The following is a 25,253-nucleotide window of genomic DNA, read 5'->3' on the forward strand; positions in this document are numbered from 1 at the left end:
AGTTGACTTACGAAATGTCTGCTTTCTCCACTGCACCCTGCAGAGGGTTAGGACAGAGCCCAGAATCCATCAGTGCAATGGTAGAGGCTATAAACTTAGACCACCAAGTGTGTTCAGAAACAAACTTAAATAATGTTCATAATTTAGTTTTGATAAGTAAAATCCTGGACCCATAATTCTCAGTATTCTCTCTTGTTTTCAAGACCAGTGCAAAGTTTTGGTTTACTGGTGTTGCTATCTATTCTGTATCTGTCACCTATTAAGAGTCAGAAAACACTGATGCAAAAAAAAATTACTGAATGATAAAAATTGTAACAAAAATACTAGAACATTGGGCTTCCCTGGTGGCGCAGTGGTTAAGAATCTGCCTGCCAATGCAAGGAACACAGGTTTGAGCCCTGGCCCCGGAAGATCCCACATGCCGCGGAGCAACTAAGCCCGTGTGCCACAACTACTGAGCCTGCACTCTAGAGCCCGCAAGCCACAACTACTGAGCCCACATGCCACAACTACTGAAGACTGCACGCCTAGAGCCCATGCTCCGCAACAAAAGAAGCCACGACAATGAGAAGCCCGTGCACCACAACAAAGAGTAGCCCCCACTCACTGCAACTAGAGAAAGCCCGCGCACAGCAACGAAGACCCAACACGCCCCCCAAAAATAAATAAATTTATTAAAAAAAACCAATACTAGAACATTAAATAAGAAAAAAATAATCCCACAACCTGAAAAATCGTTTTAGTAATTCTTTCTTCTTCCCTCTCAGTTTATATGTTTTTTCATATATGCTTTTACATATTTATAATATACAAATGCAATGTTTATTATGTTTTCTGACCTAACATTATCAGATATGTATTTCATATTATTTTTCATTTTTTTTCTATTTAGGAAATAAGACATAGTCAAATCTACTCATTGCGATCCTTTTCATTCTTCATAGTTTAACTAAAATACCTTCTTCTCCATGAGCAGTCAAATCCAATTCTCCTTTGTGCTTCTCCGCCTGAACCGTGGTTATTTATGCCCAAGTCTCTCTCCCCTAATAAACTGAAAATTGCTTGAAGGTAGTTTATTCATTTTTAAATTCCCCCCAGTAGCTAGTAGAGTGTCTTGTCCATGGTAGACACTGAATAAATATTTGAGTATTTAATTAATCCATAGAATCATTTCCAGCAAAGTGATTTAAAATGAAGTTGAGGTGAGAAGAAATGAGCAGAGCCATAGGAGGAAAATGACAATAAAAAGAGGAAGTGGTAGTATTAATTTCTGATGAGGTTGAGGTAGAATTTAAATGTAAAAACACCAGATAGAGAGAAGACTATTTATGAAGATATGTCACAAGCCTGTATGCACCAAGAAACACTGCAGTCAAACATATAAACCAAAAATATAAAAACTAGAAGTGCAAAGATAATTTGAAAAAAATTATAGTAAGCAATTTCAATATTCCTCTTTCAGAATCAGATTGAGTAGATAAATTAATGAGCCTATAGAGAAGTTGACTTAAATCATCAAAGCTGTGATTTAATAGAAATCTATAGAGAATCTTACTTCTCTTGATTAAATATTTTTAATATCCAAAAAACATTTTTAAAAGATTATGTAATTGGCTAGAAAAGAACCTTAATACATCAAAATTAATAGTTTTTACAGTCTACCTACTCTATTCATAATCAAGTAAATTTTAGAAAAAAAGTTACCAAAGAAAGTTTTAACTGCATAGAAATTAAGAAACACTTAAATAGGAAGTAAAAACAGACTATAAACTGCCTAGAAAATAATGAAGAGAGAACATTTCATACCAAAATTTTTGGAACGTAGCAAAAACTGTATTCATTACTAAAGAGAAAGCAGAAAACAAAGTGATCATAAGAAACTAGAAAAAGAGTAACAAAATGAGACAGAATCAGGGAGAGCATAATACTAAATGTAAAAATCAAAAGAAAGGAAAACTAAAAGAGAGAAAAGCAATATGAAGGATAAGCAAGCCCAAAGCTAATATTTTAAGAAACAAAAGATTAATTGTTTGGGGAGCCTGATTTAGGGACCAAAGTAAAAGTAATGAAAATGAGAAAGAGACAAGATAAGGAAAGAAATAAAAACCACAGAAAGAGAATATTATTTTTCATCAAGAATATTCTCAGTGAGAGAATATTCAATTGCAACAAAGGTGAAAATCTAGGAAATAGATGGCCTTCCTAGAAGAAGACATACCCTCATGTCTTCTATTATACTTGGCCCATTCACATTTTCTACTTCTTCTTGGGTTCATTTTGGTAACTTATAATTCCTGAGGACTTTTTTCTTTTCCTTTTCCTTTCTTTCAGTTTACTGTGGTTGAGGATAATCCTGTTTCCCCAGTAGCCAGACCACACCTGCATGATGGCTTTGGTTTCTGGGTATCACACTTTTACAAACCAACAACGTAGGAAGAAGGAAAATCTTCAAACAATAGGTGAGGAATAGTTAAAGAAGTGGGATGTTTTCCTGAGAAAAAAGACTGAAGGGACACGACAGCTATCTTCAAGCATTTAACAGTCCCTTACCAAGAACAGTGGGTAAACATGCTACAAGACCCAAGAGAGACTTAAAATTACCTTGGTGTGTACAGGGGAAAAAACTGGAGGAGCTACTACATTACCCATGTCTGGGCTGACATGTCTGTTTTGCAATAATTTTCCTTGAATCCAGTACCTTAAATATACCCACACTTGAGTCAGTGGCTCTAACTGGGCACTAATACTCGTAAATCCTCAAAATCACCTGTATCTGCAAAATTTTGCTTTCTTATGTCACTTTTCAGACTTGTTAAACGAATTTAGTATGATTTGTGGAAGGGCAAAATACTTTTCCATAACTAAACCACCGATGGCTTTTGCTTTTGTTTGCTTTTGGCATTTTTAGGATATTTAAGCATAGTTTGAAAGCCAAGGGAAAGACACCAATGAAGAGGGGGAGAGAGAAGTTATAAAAGGTCTCTTGTGAGCTTTGTAATATATTTTTTTAAAGCTTCCAAAGTTGTTTCTAGTCTCTGAAATTTTCACTTGCCACTTTTAACTGAAATTAAACCTCTGAGTAAAACAAAATTTAAGGTTTCCCTCTCCCACTAGAGTAATACTGATTATTAATCTGTGGTACTGGATTGATTAAAATATTTCCAAAGCTATTTTATGTCTATTAATGTGAACTATATATGTACATTTCCATAATTATGCATCTGTATTTCCATTCTTGGTTAAATTTATTTTTAAAATGGGGACACCTTTGATGTAAATGTATATGATTTGTTTTTCTTTTGTATCTCAGCATTCAGTTCTACAGTATATTCATGTAATTTGTACTTTTAGTTATCTTCCTTTACATATACGCTTTTGGAGGAAGAACACTGAATTATGAATGAGAGTACTGAATTATGAATTACGGATGATTACAGAATTTAAAATGTTCTCCTTGTATAAGAAATAAGCATAAAAGAGTTTCTAATTTCTGAAATTAATTTTGTGAAATAATGCTTTCTGAATATCAACAAAGGTAAATATTAGCAAACTTTTATTGAGTATCCCTATCAGGTACTGTTCCAGGTATTTTATGTAAGTCAACTCATACAATCCTCTAAACAACCAAATTCGATTGGTAAATTCCGATTTTTACAGATACAGATGCTGGGCAAGAGAAAGATTTAGCAACCAGTAGTAAGGAGCAGAGTCAATTTGAGTCTGGAATCTACTCTTTTAACTATTAACCTCTACAACTTTTTAAGCTAGAGCTAAAGCTTTAGAGCTTACATACACTTTTTGTCAGTTAGAGCATATATTATAATTATACAATTTTAGCACCAGTAGGGAATCCTAAAGGTGAATCAGTCCATCTCTAAGAGATTTGGTTGTGTGTGTCCCTGGAACTCAAGGACATGCAGCCACATAAATACTAATAACACCAGAATCCTATATCTGATTTCCATTCCAGGGTTCTTTTCATAAATTACCTATGTAGTATCTTTATTTTCTGATTGTAATAAATTGGAATATCTGATTTAAATGAGTGTAATGATGAAAAAGAGTGGACAACATTTAAACAAAGTAAGCTCAAATTTTTTTCTTTTAGAAATATTTCCCTTTCTAGTGTATCCAAATATCTAGCCTGTTCTAAAATTTCTACCTTTCAAAAGGTAAAATTGATTATAGTTAAATGAATATGTACGCATTCTGTTTATCTGAGCACACACTATGCATTTCTCTCTCAGTCTAAATACTTACTCAGTGATTTGCATTGAAAAAGCCCTCCTTATTAATATTCTTTGAGGATGGATTATAATTTGGGTGTTATCTTCTTAAAGAATCAAGATAAGCTATAGAATCCTAAAAAATTGTTTGCTTAAACCTAATAATATATCTCAGTGTGCTTTTCAAGGAGAAAAATTGGATTAAGTTTATAATTCTTTCCACATATTAAGAAACAGTTTTTACTGCTTGAGTTCCCAAATCTGAACGTGCAGTTCACCTATTGGATAAAATTTTACTTAAGTGGATAAGGGAGCATGAAAGTTTGGGTAGTGAGGAAAGAAGAAAGAAGTTTAAGTAACATAAAGGAGGACTGTCTATAGAAAAATACATTTGGCATGATTGAATAGAAAATTAATACTGTACTAATTGTATAGTTATTGTTTTAACTATTTAAACATTATTTTGCTGAATCTTTGAGAGTTATGAGAGCTCAATTAATTAATTCCTTCAAAATTCCATGTCATTTTGGTTTTAATGTTCATTTCCCTGACAACTCATGAAGTTAAACGTATTTTCATATGTTTATTGGTCACTTGAACATCCTCTTGACCATTTATCTGTTGGGTTGGTTGTCTGCCTTTTTTTTTTACTGATTTGGAAGGGCTCTTTATGTATTCTGGATAAGCAAAACCTTATTCTTTACATATTGCAAGTATCTTTTCCAATTCTCATTTGCATTTTCATTCTCTTAACAGTATCTATTGATGAACAGAAGTTTTAAATTTTACTTAGTCAAATTTATCACTTTTTTTAAATGGTGAGTTTTTTTAGTGTCATGTGTAAGCAATCTTTCCCTTCCCTAAGGACATGAAAATATTCTTCTTGACCATCTTTAGAAGTTTTATTGTTTCACCTTTTATAATTATAGCTACAGTCTACCTGGTTTGGGGTAGGAATCAAACATATTTTTTTAATAGATATTTAAGTGACCCAGCACACTTTATTGAAGAATAACATTGTCCCCACTGCTCTATAATTTCGAAACATCGAGTGTTCGTATGTAAGTGGTTCTGTTCTGTACTCTTTTTCTGTTCTATTTTTCTGATATCTATCCTTATCTATCCTTGTGCCAGCATCACACTATTGTAATTAATATAGTTTTAGAATCATCTTCTAATTTTGAATTAGAAGATGATTCCCCTCGAAAAAGAGAGAGAGAGAGCAAGAGGGAGAGTGAGAAAGAGAGAGAGAAAATTGCTGGGAATTTTATTAAGATGGCCTGGAATCTGTAGGTCAATATGGACCATATTTACATCTTTAATGAATCTTCCAGTTCAAGAACTTGATATATTTCTCCATTAATTTGCTTCTTTCCATTTTCCCAAAAATATTTCAGATATTTCTATACAGGGGTATTGAACATTGTTTGTTGCATTTATTCATATTTGATGTTTTTATTATGTTATAAGTGATACTATTTCTTAAATATTATTTTGAAATTGCTTGTTAGTAGTGTATGGAAGTAAGTTTGATTTTTGTGTATTGACCTATTCAGCAAATTTTCTAAATTCACTTATTTATCCTAATAGTTTATCTGTAGATTATGTTGGATTTTCTGCATATACAATTATGCAATCTGCAAAAAATGGGGGATTTTATATCTTCATTTCTAATTATTTTATTTTCATTTTTCTTTTTCTCTTCTTGCATTGGCTAGCTCTAGTCAATATTTAGTAATGGTGGCAGTGCGTACTCACCCAATTTCCAGTCTTAAGAAAAAAGCTTTCAATATTTCACCATTGAGTGTTAGGTTTACTGTAGATTTTCTTATATATACTCGTTATTAGATTAAGGAATTTTCATCCTAGTTTGCTAAGATTTTAACATGCATGAATGTTGAATTTATCAGATAACCTTTCCTCTTTCTATTGAGATAATCATATGATGTTTCTCCTTTATTTTATTAATGTGTGAGTTATAGCAATTGATTTTTTTTTTTTTTTTGTTGGTACGCGGGCCTCTCAATGCTGTGGCCTCTCCCGTTGCGGAGCACAGGCTCCAGACACGCAGGCCCAGCGGCCACGGCTCACGGGCCCAGCCGCTTCGCGGCATGTGGGATCCTCCCGGACCGGGGCACGAACCCGTGTCCCCTGCATCGGCAGGTGGACTCTCAACCACTGCGCCACTGGGGAAGCCCCTATAGCAATTGATTTTTGAATGTTAAACCAATCTTGCATTTTTGGAATAAGCCCACTTTGATTATGATATATTATCTTTTTCATGTATTGTCTAGATTGGTTTGTTAATGTTTTGTTTAGGATTTTTGCATTTGTGTTTACGAAGAGATTAGTCAGTAGTTTTCCTTTCTTGAAATGTCCTTATCAGGTTTTGGTATCATGATTATGCTGGTCTCATAAAACAACCTGAATAGTGATCCCCCCCTTTTTTCCCCCCCTTTTTATCACTATTCACTAAGAGTAGTTTTGTAATATCAGTGTAATTTCATCCTTAAATTCTCAGTAGAATTTACCAGCAAGGGACCTGGGGCTGAAGTGTTCTATGTGGGAATGTCTTTTTCCTCTGTTGCTTTTAAGATACTTCCTTTGTATTTGGTACTTGGCACTTTTACTTGATGTGCCTAAGTGGATTTTCCTTACATTTTTCTTGCTTGGGGTTGAGAGAACTTCTGGGATATTTGACTTGATGGTTTTCATTAGTTTTTTAAAAAAATCAAAGGCATCCAGCACAATGCTCTGTAATACCTGCTGAGTAAACAAAGAAGCATATTTATCAGTAAAGCAGCCTTATGGAGAAATGTAGAACCTAAAAATGACTGTGCCTCTCTGCCACAAAGTAATTAATGCACAGAAAGTGCTTCTAACAGTGCCTGGCATGGAGGAGGTGCTGCATACATTTCATGACTATTGTTATTGCTTTTGTTGTGGTATTCTCTTCTCCTCTGCCATATTAATATGTTCCTTTTTAATGATAGAGGAAATCTGAAATCCCTTGGTATTAAGTGAACAAAAGGCCAAGGCACACTGTTAAACTATCATGATCAACACTTAAAACCAAGATCAAATTCATAAACCATGCATTTGATAAACTGAGCTTCGAATCCAAGGTTTATATTTTCTCTTTTTTTGTTTTTTGAAAGAGTTAATTAATTAATCTGTCACTTTTCCAGTGGTTTCTCTCACCTGTGGCTGTGGCATTAAATTACTTTTGAGTTCTCCCAAGTGACAAATTAGCCATCTAGCTTGAGGTAGTGGATAATTATCTAGTGGATAATTGTGTCTCTTACTAACACCCTTGGAGATTGTTTTAGAATTAAGTAATTTTGTCTTACAAGAATGGACATGTTTTTGTTCAGAATTAGAGAGCATATTTTTCAGTGATATAAATAGTAGTATTAGCATTGACCACAACAGAAATTTAGACCTTTGTTTTAAGGATGTTAAGTACATAAAATCCTATAAATAGAAGTTAGATGATGTTATTGAAACTGTTAAATTGAAATTAAAGAATTATTGTCATTTTAGGAAATATTTAGTATCGTGATTATGTTTTTTAAAGATTTCTTATTTTCTTTAGACCCATACTGAAATACTTATGAATTGATGAAATATGTACCTTGTTGAATAAATAAATGAATGCACTTTGCTTAATCATGATTATTGGTTTTTAGTGATCTTTTGAGGAAGTTATTCGGAAATTGAGGAAATTATTTGGAAAAGATAGACATGTAGAGGCCAAGAGATTGCATAGGTCATGAGTAGCATTTTATTATGAAAAAGGGGATATTGTTAGTATGAAGAAGTATGAGTAATTCAAAGGATTGTATGAGTAATTGTTCCAAACTGCCAAATATTAGCTTACCAGCAATAATTCAAATTGTATAAGCCGTAGGTGGGCCAGGAAATTTGAATTCTCAACAAACACTTCAAGAGACTCATGCAGTTGTCCTGGAAGTAGATTCAGGCCTTATGCTGTAAAAGGAGGGAAGACAGAAATAAACTAGGAGGTTGGGATTAACATATACACACTACTATATACAAAATAATCAGCAAGGACCTACTGTATAGCACAGGGAACTCCACTGAATACTCTGTAATAACCTATATGGGAAAAGAATCTGAAAAAGAATAGATATATGTATCTGTATGACTAAATCACTTTGCTGTACACCTAAAACTAACACAATATTGTAAATCAACTATATTCCAATATAAAATAAAAATTAAAAACAAAGAAAGAAAAACATAAAAGCTGAAAAAAAGGGAAGACTTGGGACTTCTCTGGTGGTCCAGTGGCTAAAACTCCGCGCTCCTAATACAGGGGGCCTGGGTTTGATCCCTGGTCAGGGAACTAAATTCCACATGCTGCAGCTAAGAGTTCACATGCTGCAACTAAAGATCCCTCAGGCCACAACGAAGATCCCGAGTACTGCCACCAAGACCCTAAGCAGCCAAATAAATAAATAAATAAATAATTTTTTTTTTAAAAAGCTGTAAAAAAATCTGATGAAGAGAATAGATCAAGCTGCATGATCCTTAAAAAAAATAACAGGGAAGAATACAAAAAAAAGGAGGGAAGACAGAAAAGATGGAGACAGACATAGATTGGGAGAGTTTGTAGTGGGAAGATAAAGGAATGTGATCATATTGCTTCTGTCTGTTTAATAAAATACGAGATCATTTGGCTCAGCGTAGTGGGGTAGGGATTTTGGAGCTTTCAGAGAGAAGAGAAGGTATGGAATACGCAAAATGCAGAGGGTGTGAAGCATAAGGAAATTGTGTGTGCTATGGAAATAGAATAGACTTACAGGCAGATTTGAGAGACACTGAAGAAGAAAAGGCACTTGGTTGGACGTTAGATGGTAGGTGTCCCAGTGTGGTGTGGTAATGAACACCCACTGCAGGAAGAGTGACCAGATTACTCTCTCCCTTGAGCTGCCTTGGATGATTCTGGTCCCTATACCACGGTCCATTTCTATACGACCCGACTCTCTGGGTGGTTGTGAAATTACTGCTTCCATTGTTATTATTTATATACTTAAAATAAATAAACTTAGAGGCAAGGGAGGCCAGGTTAAAACATTGACCTGGGAGTAAAACATTCCAGCTCTTACTCCCCAAAGTATGCAGCTCTTCAATAAGCGAGAGTCCCTTGAGATGATCCAAGTGGACTCCTTCTATATGGAGTGAAAAGAAATTGTCTTTCACATGCTGAAAACGGAAGTTTTCTCTTTTCTTAGGTGTCTACTTCAGACTCCTAACATGGCTGCATGCTCTGCCCTCCTGCTCTGAGCCCAGTTCATCTGTACAGCCTCTGCCTTCAGCTGTAACTGAAAATAATTTATTACAAAACATAATTTGGGTTATAATAACTCTGTAACAAGTATAAAAATAAAATCTGATTGTAACTATAAGCAGACTCATCAAAAAAAGTAGAAAAAATTGCTTTGGGCTAATATTTGAAAGACCTCTCTGGACTATGTTTTGTACAATTGTAGCATAAGATGATAGAGCAACTTACATTTCAGCAGGTCAGTACTAATAAAATGGTTTACCCAAAGCCAGATGTTTTCATTTCATTATCCTTCTGGTTCATGTTTTTTACTAGTATGAAATATATTGTTCCCAGGCATCCTTCAGCCTGTAGCTTCTTCTCTACCTTTCCTCAAGTCTGTGCCAGATACACAGCAAAGTTAAAAGAAAAGTTACTATGAATTTAGGGGTTTTGTTAATTGCTCACTGCAGAGATTTTCTTTCCCTGGATCACGTGGCTTTTCCTCATTCCTCCCTCCATTTTCATAGCGTGCTTTTCTCATTAAGGCCAATGTGTTTTGCCTTCTCAGAATGTCAGGTTCACCCAAGTGAAAAAGAAATGGTTTAGTGTTGTTTGCCTTTTGGAGCTTTCACTACCTCCCTCTGCTACCCTAAGATGAGCAAAAAGAGATTATGATGCTATGAATATAAAGAGTTCTTGCTCACTACTTGTGGAAAACAATTCCATGTCCTCCTTCTTTCAAAGTAGCTTATTTTCTTCATCTTTTAAAATTTAATTGTGGCCACACTTTGTACTTGAATCTTATACTGTAATTTTTAATGCTAACCGTTTGTAGAATCCCCTACCAAATAAATGGTAAATGCAGCATTCCAGTATATTCCTTCTCCTCTCTCCTAATCTAACTCTGTAGTTCTTTGAAGAAATTCATTTTATAAATTACCTCAGTAGTAGCCAGATCTCATAGGGATTTTTTTAAAGCATTAGGATTGGTTTAGTTTTCTTACTTGTTCCTATGATTCTGAGGACATGGGAACAGTTATATGTTCTTTGCCTGGAAGAGTCAGGGAAAATAGAGGGTTTTTCTAGCAATTTTTTTTTTTTTTTTTTTTTTTTTTTTGCGATACGCGGGCCTCTCACCATTGTGGCCTCTCCCGTTGCGGAGCACAGGCTCCGGACGCGCAGGCCCAGCGGCCATGGCTCACGGGCCCAGCCGCTCCGCGGCATGTGGCATCTTCCCGGACCAGGGCACGAACCCGTGTCCCCTGCATCGGCAGGCGGACTCCCAACCACTGCGCCACCAGGGAAGCCCTCTAGCAATGTTTTTAAACTACTAGATGTAGTATATATACATACTTTCAAAATCCTCTTTTTTTGTCTTTTTAAAGTAGTTAAATGTGCCCTAGGTTTACTGCTGAGTAAGGTTGTAGTAAGGAAACTTTGTAGTAAGGTTGAAAAATCTGAAACACATTTTCATCCTAGCTGTTCCTTTAGTTGGCTCATTGTCTGAATGCTATCTCATCCTGCAGTTTCCAGAGGATGGAATGAGAATTTGCTTTCTAGGTGAGCCTGTGGCTTAGGCCCATTTAAGTTCTCATATTTGATTATCATTATATTTAATGATAGAGAATGCTTAAACACGCTATCAATCATTTTGGAAACATTATATAGTATTATTTATTTGGTACTGTCTGATATAGGTACCAAAGTGATTATCATTTATTATGTTAGGAATCATGAAAAATGACAGATAATCCTTTACAGTAATCATGAAATAAGCAGTACGGTATGAAAACAGAAAAAGAAAAAAGAAGAGAAGCTTAATAACTGGCACCTTTTTTCTCTCCCATTTGCTCTTTCACACAGGTACAACTTGGCCAAGTGGAAATCAAATGCCCTATCACAGAATGTTTTGAATTCTTGGAAGAAACAACGGTTATCTATAACTTAACGCATGAAGACTCCATCAAATACAAGTACTTCTTGGAACTTGGCCGTATTGATTCCAGCACCAAGCCATGTCCTCAGTGCAAGCACTTTACAACCTTCAAGAAAAAAGGACATATTCCCACCCCTTCCAGATCAGAAAGCAAATACAAAGTAAGCATGTTCACCAGAGTTGTGGGTTAGATGGCACATGGTGGGAACAGCCAAATTAGGCCAACTTGTGGTAGGCATTAAGTGGGCTTCCTTCCCTTATCGAGTCCAAGGTGAGTATACAATGGCGATGATTCTGAAAATGTATGGTTTGGGGATGCTATGATTGTCATCGTTAGAGCACTATTGAGGATTTAATTAAACTTCTTTGGCTTTAACCTGTGTAAAATTCACTAACTGAAAGACTAATCTTTAAAGTAATTATCATTGCTATTACTAAATATTAAATACTAAGTCTTTTAAAAAAATTTAGTACAAGCTTAAATTTTTCAGTGAACCCAATGTGAGTCCTCCTCCGGTTCTGTCTATAATAAGTGAAAATAGTATAATATGCTGTTTATTCATTTATTCAGCAAATACAAAATGCCAGTATATGCTAGGCAGTGTGCTAAGTTTTGGGGATACAGTGGCAAATGTGACACAGTCCTTGCTCATAAAAATGTCTAATGAAGGTGAGAGAGACATATGTTCTAAAATGACAGTTCAATATGAGTAGTCAAAAAACGTGAAACCCAATACACTCGTGCTTTGAGAACACTGACCGAGGAGGGGGGCTAGCGTGTCAGGAAAGGCTTCATGGAGAAGATGCAGTTCTCCAGGCAGATAAACAGTGGAGAGCATTTCAGAGCAAGGGATGAGTAAGCGTCAGGCCTGGAGGCTGAGGCAGGCGTGTTGGAAATGAGTGCTTGATAGAGCTAGGGAGAGAGAGTAGCGGGGAGGCAGCTGGTCAGGTATTTAAGAGCAGATCATGTTGAGTCTTTTACACTGTGCTCAGGCTTGAGTTTAATTCTGTGGGCATTGCAGGAAGATCATTCTGGCAGCATATAGAGGATGTCAGAGGAGGGCAAGACTGAAGGCATGGCAACCATGGCAACAACTGTGGGAGCAAATCCTTGATTCACAGCCCTAACTGTACATTAGAATCACCTGGCGAGCTTTTAGACACACCAGTGCCTGGTCTCCAGCCCACAGCCCTCTCACCCCAGAACTGTCTTGCAACTATTTGAACCTTACCAGGTGACTCTAATATGTAGCAGAATTGGGAACCTTTGCAGTAAATGAAGCAGAAATCAATACAAACTAGATGTTGTTGATCATGAAGCAATTAAAATCGTTGGTAATAGGTGAGGGATGAAAAATCTCAACCTAAAGTGAAACTATTAAGCAGCTCTCAAGAAAAATAAAGCTACTGCAGAACTTGGGGATGATTATTGTTGTTACTCTTATTTACTCTTACAGAAAAGATGATCTATAACAGAAGAGGTAAATTATCCATCCCCCTGTTCTATATTCTACATAGTTCTACACAATTCCTGAAGCAATGATTTTTAGTGTTTAGTTTATATGTTTAGTTTAATGTTTCTATAGCATTTTCATCATTAAACTCCAAGTTCTCAGATTAGTATTAACTACCTGATTCACATGCCCATACCTGTCTGGATATTATGAGTAAAGGGAGCGCAGGCATGGATACTCCAGCAAAGCCACTGTGATATTCATGATTACAGTATAGCACCCTAAACTGAGACTAATATCATCATTCTTTGGGGCTAAGCAATGGATATTTTTTAGGTTTGCTGTATTTTTTAAAATTCAGTTTTCCTAATAACAGAACCCACTTCCAAATGGGTATAGTTTGTCATAACGTTAAGAGCAGTGAATTCAAGTACTTGAATAAAATAAATTGAGTCATAAGGCAACAGAAATAGAAAAAAAGTTTACTGCTAATGTCTAACATGTCTGAGCAATTTAAACTCTCTTCATAATATTGCTTAGAGCCTAAATTGTGTTTTGTATCTATTAATAAAACCCTTGTAATGTATATTTCAATATTATTCTTTGTGAGTCGAGTTATAATGTCCTGATCCAAGATGTCCTTCTTTGAGCATTTATTATGGTTTCTGCTGTCAATTCAGAAGCACTTAACATACAAGGTTAGAATTGCTTGAAAATATTATAGCTATTTTATAGCAGGAAATACCTTTGAGTATATCACATATGAAATTTGAGATATAAAATATCATGTTTGGGTACTTCATTTGAATAGGTTTTTGTAAATTTTTTGTACACTGCTGGTGGAAAAGGGATAAACAGAATATATCAACAAGCAGTAACAAGACCTTTTAGGTGCCAGTTTAACCTTCTAGGATAAACTGATCTCCCTCACTCAACATCTTCTGGCAAAAATTTAGTAAATAGAGCTTTCCATTATGTTCTGAACGCAATAAAACTCTTACTATATGAAATAGTACAAGCATATTCCTGAATTGAGAAATTTACATTGAGACAACCTTGCCTTTGGTCAAATCCAGTCTTTTTCATTCGTAACATTTGCCTTCTCATCCCTGCAACTCATGAAGCCAAAAAGTTTTACCACTCCATTTCTACACGATTGACTTCAGTTTCCATTTAGAAATCTAATTTCTAACCTAAACAGTTCCTGTAATTTATTAATGCAGCTCAAAATGAATGTTAATACAGAGAACAAGTTAGCATCAAGAAAACAAAAATGTTGGAGTTATGGTTGTAATGGTTCTCAGGTGATGCCTGGAGACAGACACATCACCAGCACCTGAAGGTTTTCTCCATGGCAATTATCAGCTAAGATTTTATGATGTATTCGTGTGGTTATTTGCTTAAAGTCTCTCCCACTGGTCTCTAGGAGACCAGGTCCAGACTTGCTTACTGCTGATAACCTGTGTCAAGCACTTTGGTAGAGTATTCTCTCAAAATATATGTCTTGAGGGAACGAATAAATGGGCCAATGCCTAATAAATGTGGGTGGAATATGCTGAGAGCACAGGAGAAGAAAAGACAGGAGAGATTGGGAAGGCTTCAGTAAAGGGCAAACACATTAAACTAAGCCTTGAAATGTTGAATTTGCTATGCTAGAAAAGGTGGGTCAGAGCACAGGCTTCAAACCAAATTTAAATTCTCAGCCTGCCGTATGCTAGCTCTGTAACTCTGAGTACAGTTTCTGCATCTTTTACTGGTGGTAGTAATAATACCTGTCATAAGAGTGTAATAAGGATTAAACAAGTTCCCACATATAAAGTGCTTAGCACCATGTCTGATATATCCTAAGTGCTCAACACATGCTAGAAATTATTATGCTTATTATCACTATCAGGCAAAGGCAGCAGAATGAACAACCCTGGGTTATTAGGGAAGGGACTGAGGAGTCAAAAAGAATAGAGGTGGAATAAAAGTTGGGGTGACTGATGGATGGTCAGAGTAAAGGGGGGTGAAACAGACTGTGTCTTGAGAAAGAGGAGCAGGTTTGGGGAATAGGAAACTAATTCATTTGAAATGTGGGATAAAGTTAATTTTGAAGACCCTTTGGGGCATCAAAGAGATATCCAAGAAGCATGGATCTAACGCTAGGAGTGATCTGATGGAAAGCATTAATATTTGAGGAGGGGAGGAGGTCCCTGAATTCACAGAAATTAGAAATATATGTTTTGGGAGGTGGGAAAAGTTACAGTTTCTCACGGGAGAGAGGAGAGGATTGCAGATACTTAAATGTACTTATTTTACTCCTAGGAGTTTTACTGAGGTAGGGGCAGTTCTGGGTTTCCTTCTTATTTCCAAGTGTAGACCAAGAAACGATCCCCCTTTTCATATTGATTTGGAGTAAGTTGAAGGGCATGCATAAATCAACACAGGGAACATGTTGGAGATAATCCTCTTTATGGTTTCCTTGAGGCAAAACTAATAATAATCCCCACTCTTCTCCCACAAATATTAAGCAGAACCTTGATAATTCACAAAACAGTGCTTTGACTCATCATAAGGTGAAAAAAGCCAATAAAATGTCCTGAGGAAACTCCCTGTATGTTCTTACCTTGTATATTATGCATTACTTTTTCTCTCTTGTAATCATAAATTTTCTGGGTTGAAATCACATTTTATATTATAAAACTGCACAAATACATTATTTCCTCATGCGGAAAAGAACTTTTCTAAGGTCTTTAAGAGTATAATCAAGTCGGTGGGTTTGTTGTTCCTAATTGGTGTACTTTAAAATATGCTTAAGTGAAAGGCTGGAATTCTAGTAATACCCAGCTTACCCTCTTCCTTTGTCAATTATTCAAACCTCGATGACCTGTCCTAAACTCCAGAAAGATACCTCTTTGGACTGCTTCTCCCAACTCCCTTACCATCTCAGTCTCTATTTGGGTTCAACCAAGGGTTGGCATTGGCAGGGAGGATGGAAAGGAGAATAGTTGATGCATTACTTCCTTACTCCCTTCCTAATTCAGTGCCAAAGCTCTGGCAGTAGCTATGTCCCTCCATGACTGTGGCTTCCCCCTAGATAGTCCCCCACCCCATGTTTCTAATTCTCACTGGGCTCCAGAAAATTCTTTCTTCCCTTGTCTCTTTGGCCCTAGGGATGGCAATGGTTTCCCACTATTTCTGCTTCTGGGGGCCTGCCTGTCCTTTGTTTATTCAAATCCCAGCTGTACCTCTTCAGTTGTACTTCCAATCAGCAATTTTCATTTATATAGAAATAGATAAAAAATAAATGAATAAAATGTGCTTAAGCTTCCTTCTTGTAAACATGATGTGAGGAATTTTTTCCATCTATAAAAATGTTTAAAGCTTTCACATGAAAGTGTAGTTAGCATGCTGCTCTGCTCTTCTGTTTTCCCTCGACACCATCACTTTAGGTTGACAGTGTTTACAAATTGGGAGTCAGATTGTGCATCAGCCTGGCAAGATCAGTTTAGCTTACGACACACAGTGAATTCTCTTGGCAGTAATGCATCATTGATGTCAGGAGCCGATAGAAAACAAGTGTAGTTTCTTAAATGATTGTTGCTAGCATAGATTTGTGAGGGAGATAAAGATAAAAGTCCTCTAGCCCAGTTTAAAGAAGCCATCTTGTGGGGCAGGGATAAATTAGGAGGTTGGGATTAACATATCCACACGACTGTATATACAATAGATAATCAACAAGGACCTACTGTATAGCACAGGGAGCTCTACTCAATATTCTGTAATAACCTAAGTGGGAAAAGAATCTGAAAAAGAATAGATATATGTATGACTAAATCACTTTGCTGTACACCTGAAACTAACACAACATTGTAAATCAACTATACTCCAATAGAAAGTAAAAATTAAAAAAAAATAAAGAAGCCATCTTAAACAAAGGGTGTGTTATATATGTTTCCACTAAACAAATGTATAGCACTCAGCTATGATGCAAGCCTACTAAGTTTTATTAGGATGCGTTTCTCCCTCTAGTTACTAATGAGATGCTTTGCTAAAGTTGTTCTTTGTTTCCTGTCTTGATGCATAAGTTAGCCGTAATATTTGATAGAGTCTTTACTTGTACTTGGAACTTCTAGCAACAAAAGCCAAATATTGGAATTCATTTGAAATTTTAGCCTTCATCTGACCTTAAAAAAGAAAAAACTACAATAATTTTAATAATAGAGGCTCATGGCTACCATAAATTGACCAGCCATGGGATTGAGAACTGTCTGTTTTTTTCACTTCATCACATCATCCCTTGTATCTTCAGCACAGGAGACAAGTGAAGAATCATTTCTCTTTGACGACCTGCTGAATAGTGGGTGAAAGTAAGCCAAGCCTTGCGCCCATTATAAAATGATCTGGAAGATGTTAGGACTGTGCATTTCTCACCTACTTGACTCTGTATTTCTACTTTTCCATATTTGCCATCTCAGAACTGTAAGGGAACCCCATGCATTAGTCTAAATGCCTACCAGGTGACCATTCAGACACTGAACACTTCCATTGTTAGGAAACTTGCTACTTATAAAATCATTCCCTTCCATTTTGAAAGATTCATTGTTACCTTCAGGCTGAGATCTCTTTCTTCTGCTTCACCTATTGGCTACAGAGAATACTCCCATTTTCTCATGTACACTCTGTACTTAGCCCTCTTGCTTCTTTCCGTGGGTATCTCTGTGAGATGTTAGCCTTTTGTGTTGTGTTCAGAATAGCGTGTCCTTTTGAAAACCAGATGATGCCATTCCTGCTCTGGCTGGTGAATTTGGGTTATGCAAATCAGAGCAGAATCTTCCAGTACACTTTATATTCATCTATGAAGAGGTGGAAGAAATAGACTCAGATATTCCTCTGGGCCTTGCTCTCTAGGTTTGGAGGAAGAGTCTATAAATGCTTAAAGATGATTCCTGGCAATACAAGCAAGATGGGTTAGTATGGAACAGTGATTCTCAAATTAGGGAGAGAGGAAGGACCCTTTTCAAAGAACAAAACCCCCATTCCCAAGTTCCGATATACTGCCCTAGGAAAGCATGCCTCTCCGTTGAAAATAAAAGCTAGTATTGAAGTGAATGTATTGTGCAATAAATAGTGTGTTGCACATGTAAAAGGAGCCTGGGAACCATAAGAGGGATGTCGGTAAGGTTATTTATATGAATAAACGCTCTATCTCCATTTAGGTTATCTTGTCATGAGTTACTATGCATTCTTGTCCTTATTTGGTCCCCAACCTTTAGGAAAGTTTCCCTTTCATTTTCCAGTTTAGTTTAAGCTATGCTGTGAGAAATTAAGGGAAGGCTCACTTGACCACGTTTGGACTATGTTTAGGGAGCAGTGCCTCATGAAGCCCATGTGTTATTGGCACTACATTCAGGGAGAGGTTCCCAAGTAGGAGGTAAAATCTTAGGGAATAAAATCAAGGCAAGAAGTTAAGTCATCTTTCCCACTTGGGGAACCTTCCGCCACTGCCACTCTTGCTCTAGCATTTGATCTTATAAGGGAGCAGATCGTGCTTCCTTGAAAGTATTTGAAGTCACGCATAAGAGACTTCTTTCTCCTGTCTGTAACACCCAGCACTTCCTCACAATATTCTTCTCTTCAAGAAAACCTCCTTAAGTTGTTACAAAACTTTTTATAACTACAAGATGTCGTGATTATTTACATGTATATTGATCAGTTTCTTTAGGACATACTAGTCAGACAGCCATAAGTTCTATATGGTTCGTATAAGAAGTTTCTAGACCACAGTGTGTTTTGAAAGACACATCAGGAGTATAGGAACCTTAATGTAAGACTAATTGGACCCTGTTTTTGGGCACGTCTACAAGGCTCAGGGTTGACCCAGCTGAGGTGACACCTCTGTTGGGGCCCCACTGGAGCACTTACTATTTCCCCAATGCACCGTGTGCTCTCAGGCCTCAATGGTGACTCAGGCTGGACTCTGCCTGAAGTGTTATCCTGTCACTTGTCCCAGTGACATCCCACTTATCTTCCAAGGCCGTATTCTCTCTGACTTCTACTCTTTAGCCTTCCCTGAGGCACATTTCTCATGGCACGCTCTTGTCCAAGCGTCTACTCTAGCAGGTGTTACATGGTTTTATAGCTCTTGCGGTTTATTATATCTGTCTGCCTTCAGTAATTTTTTTGAGGACAGTATTTTCATTCTTTTCGATGTGCCTAAAATCAGTACACTCAGTATCTGTTACTTGAAGGTGCTCAATAAGTATCTGTTGAATAGACAAATGATTTGATGAATGTTTCATTCTTGAGTATTTGTCTTAATCTGAATTTCTAATAAAGCAGATTCTTCTTGGAAAATCGAGTTAATTCGTACTCGATTTTGTCGAGTATGTTTTCTAATATTTTGAGTTTGATAAGTAATGATTTTGTGATTTATTTAAAATAATTATGAATATAGGAGTGTATAGTATTTAGGCAAGAAAAGACTTATTTGGGATGCTCTTTGGTTTTGAATTCTGTTTTTGTTATGTGGGTTATTTCTTTATTGGCATGATGAACTGTCAAGAGAAAATACCATTTGCTTCGGGCAAGTAGGTTGGTTTAATTTGTCATCTGAGTGTCACTGTAGCCCAGAATTCTAGAAAAACTAAGGGAATTCAAAAGTAAAAAAAATGTAATATGAGTTTCTTTTATTGTTGATGGATTATAGAACAAGTTAGCCAAGAGTCCTAACTCTGATAACTTTATTTTTGAAACACTTTTAGCCTTGCCTCTTGTAGAAGAGTTTGCACATTAATCATGATGTTCAGTAAAATGTTATGTGGGTAAAATATTTAGTAAACATCATTTGGTAATCTAAGAAGCAATGATACCATCTCAGCCACTGGTCATAAATTAGACATGTTGGGTTTTCTTGGAATTTATGTAATGTTAGCCAATATGCAGTACTTGCTCTGTGCAAAATAATTCATTTTACAAAGAACTTACTGAGTGCCTACCATGTGCCACAAGTTCTGTGTTACTTAGGAAACAGAGTGAATGAGAAGCAGCCTTTGCCCTCAGTGAACCTGTAGGCTGTTAGGGAGATTAGATAGCTACGTGTAATGTAGCTGTAATGTAAGTTCTGCAAGATACTGAATCTGGTTGGGAGAAATAGTGAAGACATCTTGGAGCAAGTAGCATTTCATCTGGTTAAGATTTCAATAGACAGATTGTATTCATTGGACCTTCTCCAATTACAAGAAGCAGAGCTTTGCTGTCTTTCAAGCCCCCTCACTTAACGCGTTTTACTATAAGGTTGCACGGGAAGTAGTAGGAAGGGCAAGAAAGCAGTCTCAGCTGCCACCCAGGCGGGCCTCGTGGAGAACCAGACACTAGCTCTGAGGTCATGAGAGCCCCTCTGTTGTGTTACTAGAAGTGAAAATGACTGCTGTTCCCTTCTCCAGTGACCTGCACTGTGTTCACTTAGCTTTTCTCTGTCTTTGCCTCTGCAGCCAAGGTAGAGTGCACGTGTATCCCTTTTTCATTCCTCAAGAGAGAAAATCTGTCTTGGCTAATCTCTGTTCAACAAGGAACATGCTCTGCCCAAAGCTCCTGCCAGCCACCTCGTAGGCTTCTTGCCCACAAGTAGATCCCTGCTTTTAGCCTGGGGACTCATCCCTGGTGTAATCAGTTTTGGCCAGTGCTGTGGGGTCACATGATACAGAGCAATGCTCTCAGACTTTAACATGGGGACGAAAATGCAGGCTCTGGTTCAGTAGGTCGGGGGTGTGACATGAATTCTTTGTCTCCAGCAAGCTCCCAGGTGTTGCCGATGCTGCCGCTTCCCCAACTACACTTTGAGTAGCCAGCATAGAGTGTGGTGACCGCTGTGTGAATATAATGACTCAGGAGGCAGGCACTCTGTGTGGGAGGGCTGTGGCTGTGAGACGGCATTTCGTGTGGAGGAAGATGCAGTGTTCATGTCTACAATTTTGAATATGGTTATGGTTGGAATGAATAAGGCATCTTCAAACCAAAAAGTCAGTAATTAAACAATTCAAGTGCAGTCTTTGAATAACAAGGTGGTTGGGATTAGTGATTAGTCCTTGTATTATTTTAATCCAAAGCAAGGCAGTAGTTATTTTAATGTTTTCAGTGAGACAGTAAGCAGGCGAGTCTGAATTTAAATTATTTATCTTCACTTGAGAGCTTGCTGCAAAACTCCTTTCATAGTTTGCAACCAAGTCTGTGTTGTCTGTGAGGATCGGCAGTGAAACTTAGTTGTTTATTATGTGAAGTTGGGAGCCAGAGTCCCTGGGAAGGACACCAAGTATTAGATTCCTTATCATTCTTAGGGGAACCTACATTTCTAATTGTCTTCATTAGAGATCCATAGATACGATAGTTCAGCACTTGGTCACAGAGATCCTTGAACCATTATAATGTCTGACCTCCTTTGAGTTAATCCCAGTTTCAAAACCCCCATTACAGTCATTCTTCTACTATTCATTTCATAAGTATAATCTAAGACTGACTGATTAAAAACCAGAGGTTTGGTTTTTTTTAATTTAACAGTGCTAGAGTTCAGTAATTTAGAATTATGTATAATGTCTAATAGAAGAGAACTGAATTAAATATTCCAGCCCTTCTGACGTAGTGGCAGAAGCAGGAGGAAAAGTGAGTCTTTTCGACTTCCCCGTTTCATTCATTACATTCAAAAATTACATTCACGTAGGCCCCCATGTCATATTCACACGTATTCTTCATTGTTTTAAGTGATCTTTTTACATTGTTTTATTATCTGGAGTTTACCCGCTTCGACTCATTCTTCTTACTTTAAAAATAACTTATTTTAACTTTAATGATCAGAAAAGGCAAAAATGGCTATTTTAAATGACTAAATAGTATCATCCTTTAAAAAAAAAACAAGGGGTCTCCTAATTTATGGGAGTAAAATCTTGAAAGGGATTTTCAAAATTCACCTTATGTTGATAGTCATATAGAATTCTGATTTACTGAATAGATTAACCACATGACCTTCTTTGACTTTTACACTTTGGTTTTCAGTCATCAAAGCAAGAATGCTGTTTAGTATGAGGAATTGTTTTGGCCAGTGAAAACAATGCTGGCCTTGAAGTCAGAGAACTTTACTTGCTATGTTTTTTTGGGCAAGTTATTTAATATCTGTGAGCATTAGTTTCCTCATCTGTAAACTTATGATGTTCATATCGACTTTACAGCATTATTTCGTTGATAAAGATAAATTATGCATGTTATGCAGCAGTATAAACATTACCATATAACAGCATTTTAATAAATAAACATGAAGATTTTTAGAATTTTATGACAAAATACTATTTTGTTTTGATATAAAGTAAAAGAGAAAGTATTTTTGTTACTCATATTTGCATAGGAATAACATTATCTATCCTTGACATAGATGAATACTGCCGTGCTTTGAGGTATAAACATAAGAGCTGATTGTAATTGCCACTCAGTTAATCTATAGATTGGAACCACCATTGTCAAAAAAGTGGTTTTCCAAAAAAGAAAGTAGTGATATTGTATACAGTTTACCAAAAGAAATTCTAACTAATCTTCAAAGTGTAGTCAGTAAATTCAGTCATGCTCAGTGAAGTAATTTGCAGGAGCACAGAGAATAGTTGTTTATAGTGAGACATTTTATTAATTCACTTTAATCAAACAGAACGGGGAAAGTCAAGTTATGCTCACATGTTTGTAGAGAGTGAGGACCAGAAATATGGTGAGAGAATGGGATGCTGCACTGTTATTCAAAATACAGGAAGTCAGATAAAGTGTCTTTCATGTCAAGTGGAAGACAGATATTTTCAAAACATACACATGCATTTTCACATACACCTCCACATAGTGAACGTACGAAGACATCTTCTGATGGTTTCCTAGGTACAGGCCACAGGACCACCATACGTATATATTTCTAATAAGATCCTTTATATTATTTTTATAATTAACCTCCCTTAGATTAATAGCAAACCATGGATATCCATTATCATAGCAAATGCTGGTATAGTAGTTTATTTGCCAGTGCATTTTTCATTTGATGAAGCATCTGTGGAGCTTTGATTTTATAAAAGTGAATGAAGACATTGGTAAGAAGAGCGATGGAAATGCCTGGAAAATTGGTTCAAGGGACAGGCGAGTTCAAGGGCAGAAGCCTGAGTGTGGATTTGGGGCCTTGTGAGCCTTCAGATTTTACTCTGTGCTTCAATCTAGGGGGTTTTCTTAAGGCCAAATTGATTTCCAGAATATCCGAAGGGTTTAATTCTAGTGTGGTCTACAAACAGATCACCCATGCCAAAGCAATTCTTTCCTCCTTTAATAACAGAACAGTCATATCTTATTCTAGTTTCAGTTTTGTATAGGGGGAGGTATTTTAAATTTGGACCAATTACAGCCTTTTAGCTAATTTCCCTAAGCATCACCATTCTTATCTTTTTAGACAATTTAATATATCTACTAGTACTTAATATTACTTTTCCTTATGCAGATCCAGTGCCCCACTTGCCAATTCGTCTGGTGTTTTAAGTGCCACTCTCCTTGGCATGAAGGTGTTAACTGCAAGGAGTACAAAAAAGGAGACAAATTATTGCGTCACTGGGCCAGCGAAATTGAGCATGGGCAGAGGAACGCCCAGAAGTGTCCGAAGTGCAAGGTGAGAGACAAACTTCGGGAGGGAAGGAAACAAACACGTGCATCTGGCTATCACTGAACAATACTATTTACAATATTGAAGTGAAGTCTCTGTATAACTTTCTTAATGCAGAGGTGGAGAAAAAGAATATTTGCTGTTTCATTTTAGAAGAGTAATTACATTACATAACTAAAATGAAGATTTTTATATATAAACAATGTATATTCTTACATTACATTTCAGAATTTAAGGAGGCTACGTATAAATATGGATCTTAAACTTCAAAATTCTAATTTTCCATTTAAAAATGGAGATGTGTATACAGGAAAAAGCTCATATAAAAATGATATAAAGTATTATTTCTAGTTTGCCAACATGTACTATAATCACTTCTCAATTAGGTAGGCACTGAATCCTTGTAATCCTTTGGGATTTTTCCCCTCTGCCATTGCTTATCACTTTAGGATTACATTAAACTGGTCATTTCCCTTTTTGTAAATCTGGTGACGTAGAAGCTAAGAGCTAAAATCAGGACTTTATGAATCCCATTTTACTTTCATGCAAGTAATCGAGAGTTAGCAGGCATTTGAGCAGAGACCTAGATGTTGAAAGTCAACCATGCAGACAGCCAGGGAACGATCTCCTATAGACAAATCAGCATGTAAATCCAGCCAGAAAACTTCGGATTTGACTCTTACAGGATACGGGTCTGTTGAAGTTTGAAGTTTTTGTTTTTTTTTAAAGCTCACTTTAGAAAATTATATGTATGTAAATGCATATGTACACTCCACCACGTGTGGTTTCCATTTTGTGCCAAATTTATTTTTGATAATCATGTCTAAACCGGGCCTAATTTTCTTTCAAGAATAATTTTGCAATTCCTTCCAGGATGCTTAGCACCAAGATAAATGAAATTTGAATTATCAGGAAAATTTTTTAAATTAATCATGTGAATGAAGCTTGAAGTAGTAGAAGTATATTCTGAAGCCTATAAATGAGAATAAATATAATGCACAGATTCACTACACCAAATTCACATACTAGTTTATATGTATAGTAAGTAAGGCATTGCCTGAAATAACGTTATGTTCTTATCAATTGGAACATGTTATGTTCTTAGCAATTGGAAGAAATTTTTGAAATAGTTTGGATGGCCTGGCTCTCTTAAAAGTGACGTCTACAGATGTTTGAGTTAAAGCTTTCTTTGTTTTCCATGTAGAAGGCAAATTCATTTACAATTATCCCTTTGATTTTTTTTTAAACATCTTTATTGGAGTATAATTGCTTTACAGTGGTGTTTTAGTAAGGCTGCTTCAGATCACTGCATCAATTGCTCCGTAGATTTTTATTTTTTACCCATTGAAGAACAATGGGAAGATGAGGCCTTTCCCCCTTTGTGTTGCCTTTCCAATTTACTCAGAGGTACTGCTCAGTTTCAAACTAAATAAAGGCCAGTAGGAATTCAGGAGCGCTGTTTAAGTCATTCTGCTTGACACTTTGTTCTTAAGTATACTTTATGTCCCTCTGGAAAGCTGTGAAACAATTACCAGTTGGCCTGGCTCTAAGAATGAGCGCTAAATGAGGACTACTGCAGCATTATATGTTAGGGATTTTCTGAATGAGTTGAGGTAATACATAAAAACATACATTTGTTACTGTAATCCCTCAATCTAACATTAAATGAACTCGATGTATTGAAAGAAAAAGC

At 36.4% G+C, this 25,253-nt stretch overlaps 1 protein-coding gene across 3 annotated transcripts in view; it reads left to right on the forward strand.

The window, feature by feature from the left end:
- RNF217 (ring finger protein 217) overlaps window positions 1–25,253 on the forward strand; it is a 127,034-nt gene that overhangs the window by 71,752 nt on the left and 30,029 nt on the right. For all 3 annotated transcript variants that reach the window (XM_073789559.1, XM_019951871.3, XM_019951870.3), the window contains exons 2-3: window positions 11,383–11,616; window positions 23,402–23,566. In XM_073789559.1, the coding sequence (XP_073645660.1) occupies window positions 11,383–11,616; window positions 23,402–23,566 (399 nt within the window). The remainder of the gene's footprint in view (window positions 1–11,382; window positions 11,617–23,401; window positions 23,567–25,253) is intronic.

This window comes from Tursiops truncatus, chromosome 12 (genome assembly GCF_011762595.2).
Source record: "Tursiops truncatus isolate mTurTru1 chromosome 12, mTurTru1.mat.Y, whole genome shotgun sequence".
NCBI lineage: Eukaryota > Metazoa > Chordata > Mammalia > Artiodactyla > Delphinidae > Tursiops > Tursiops truncatus.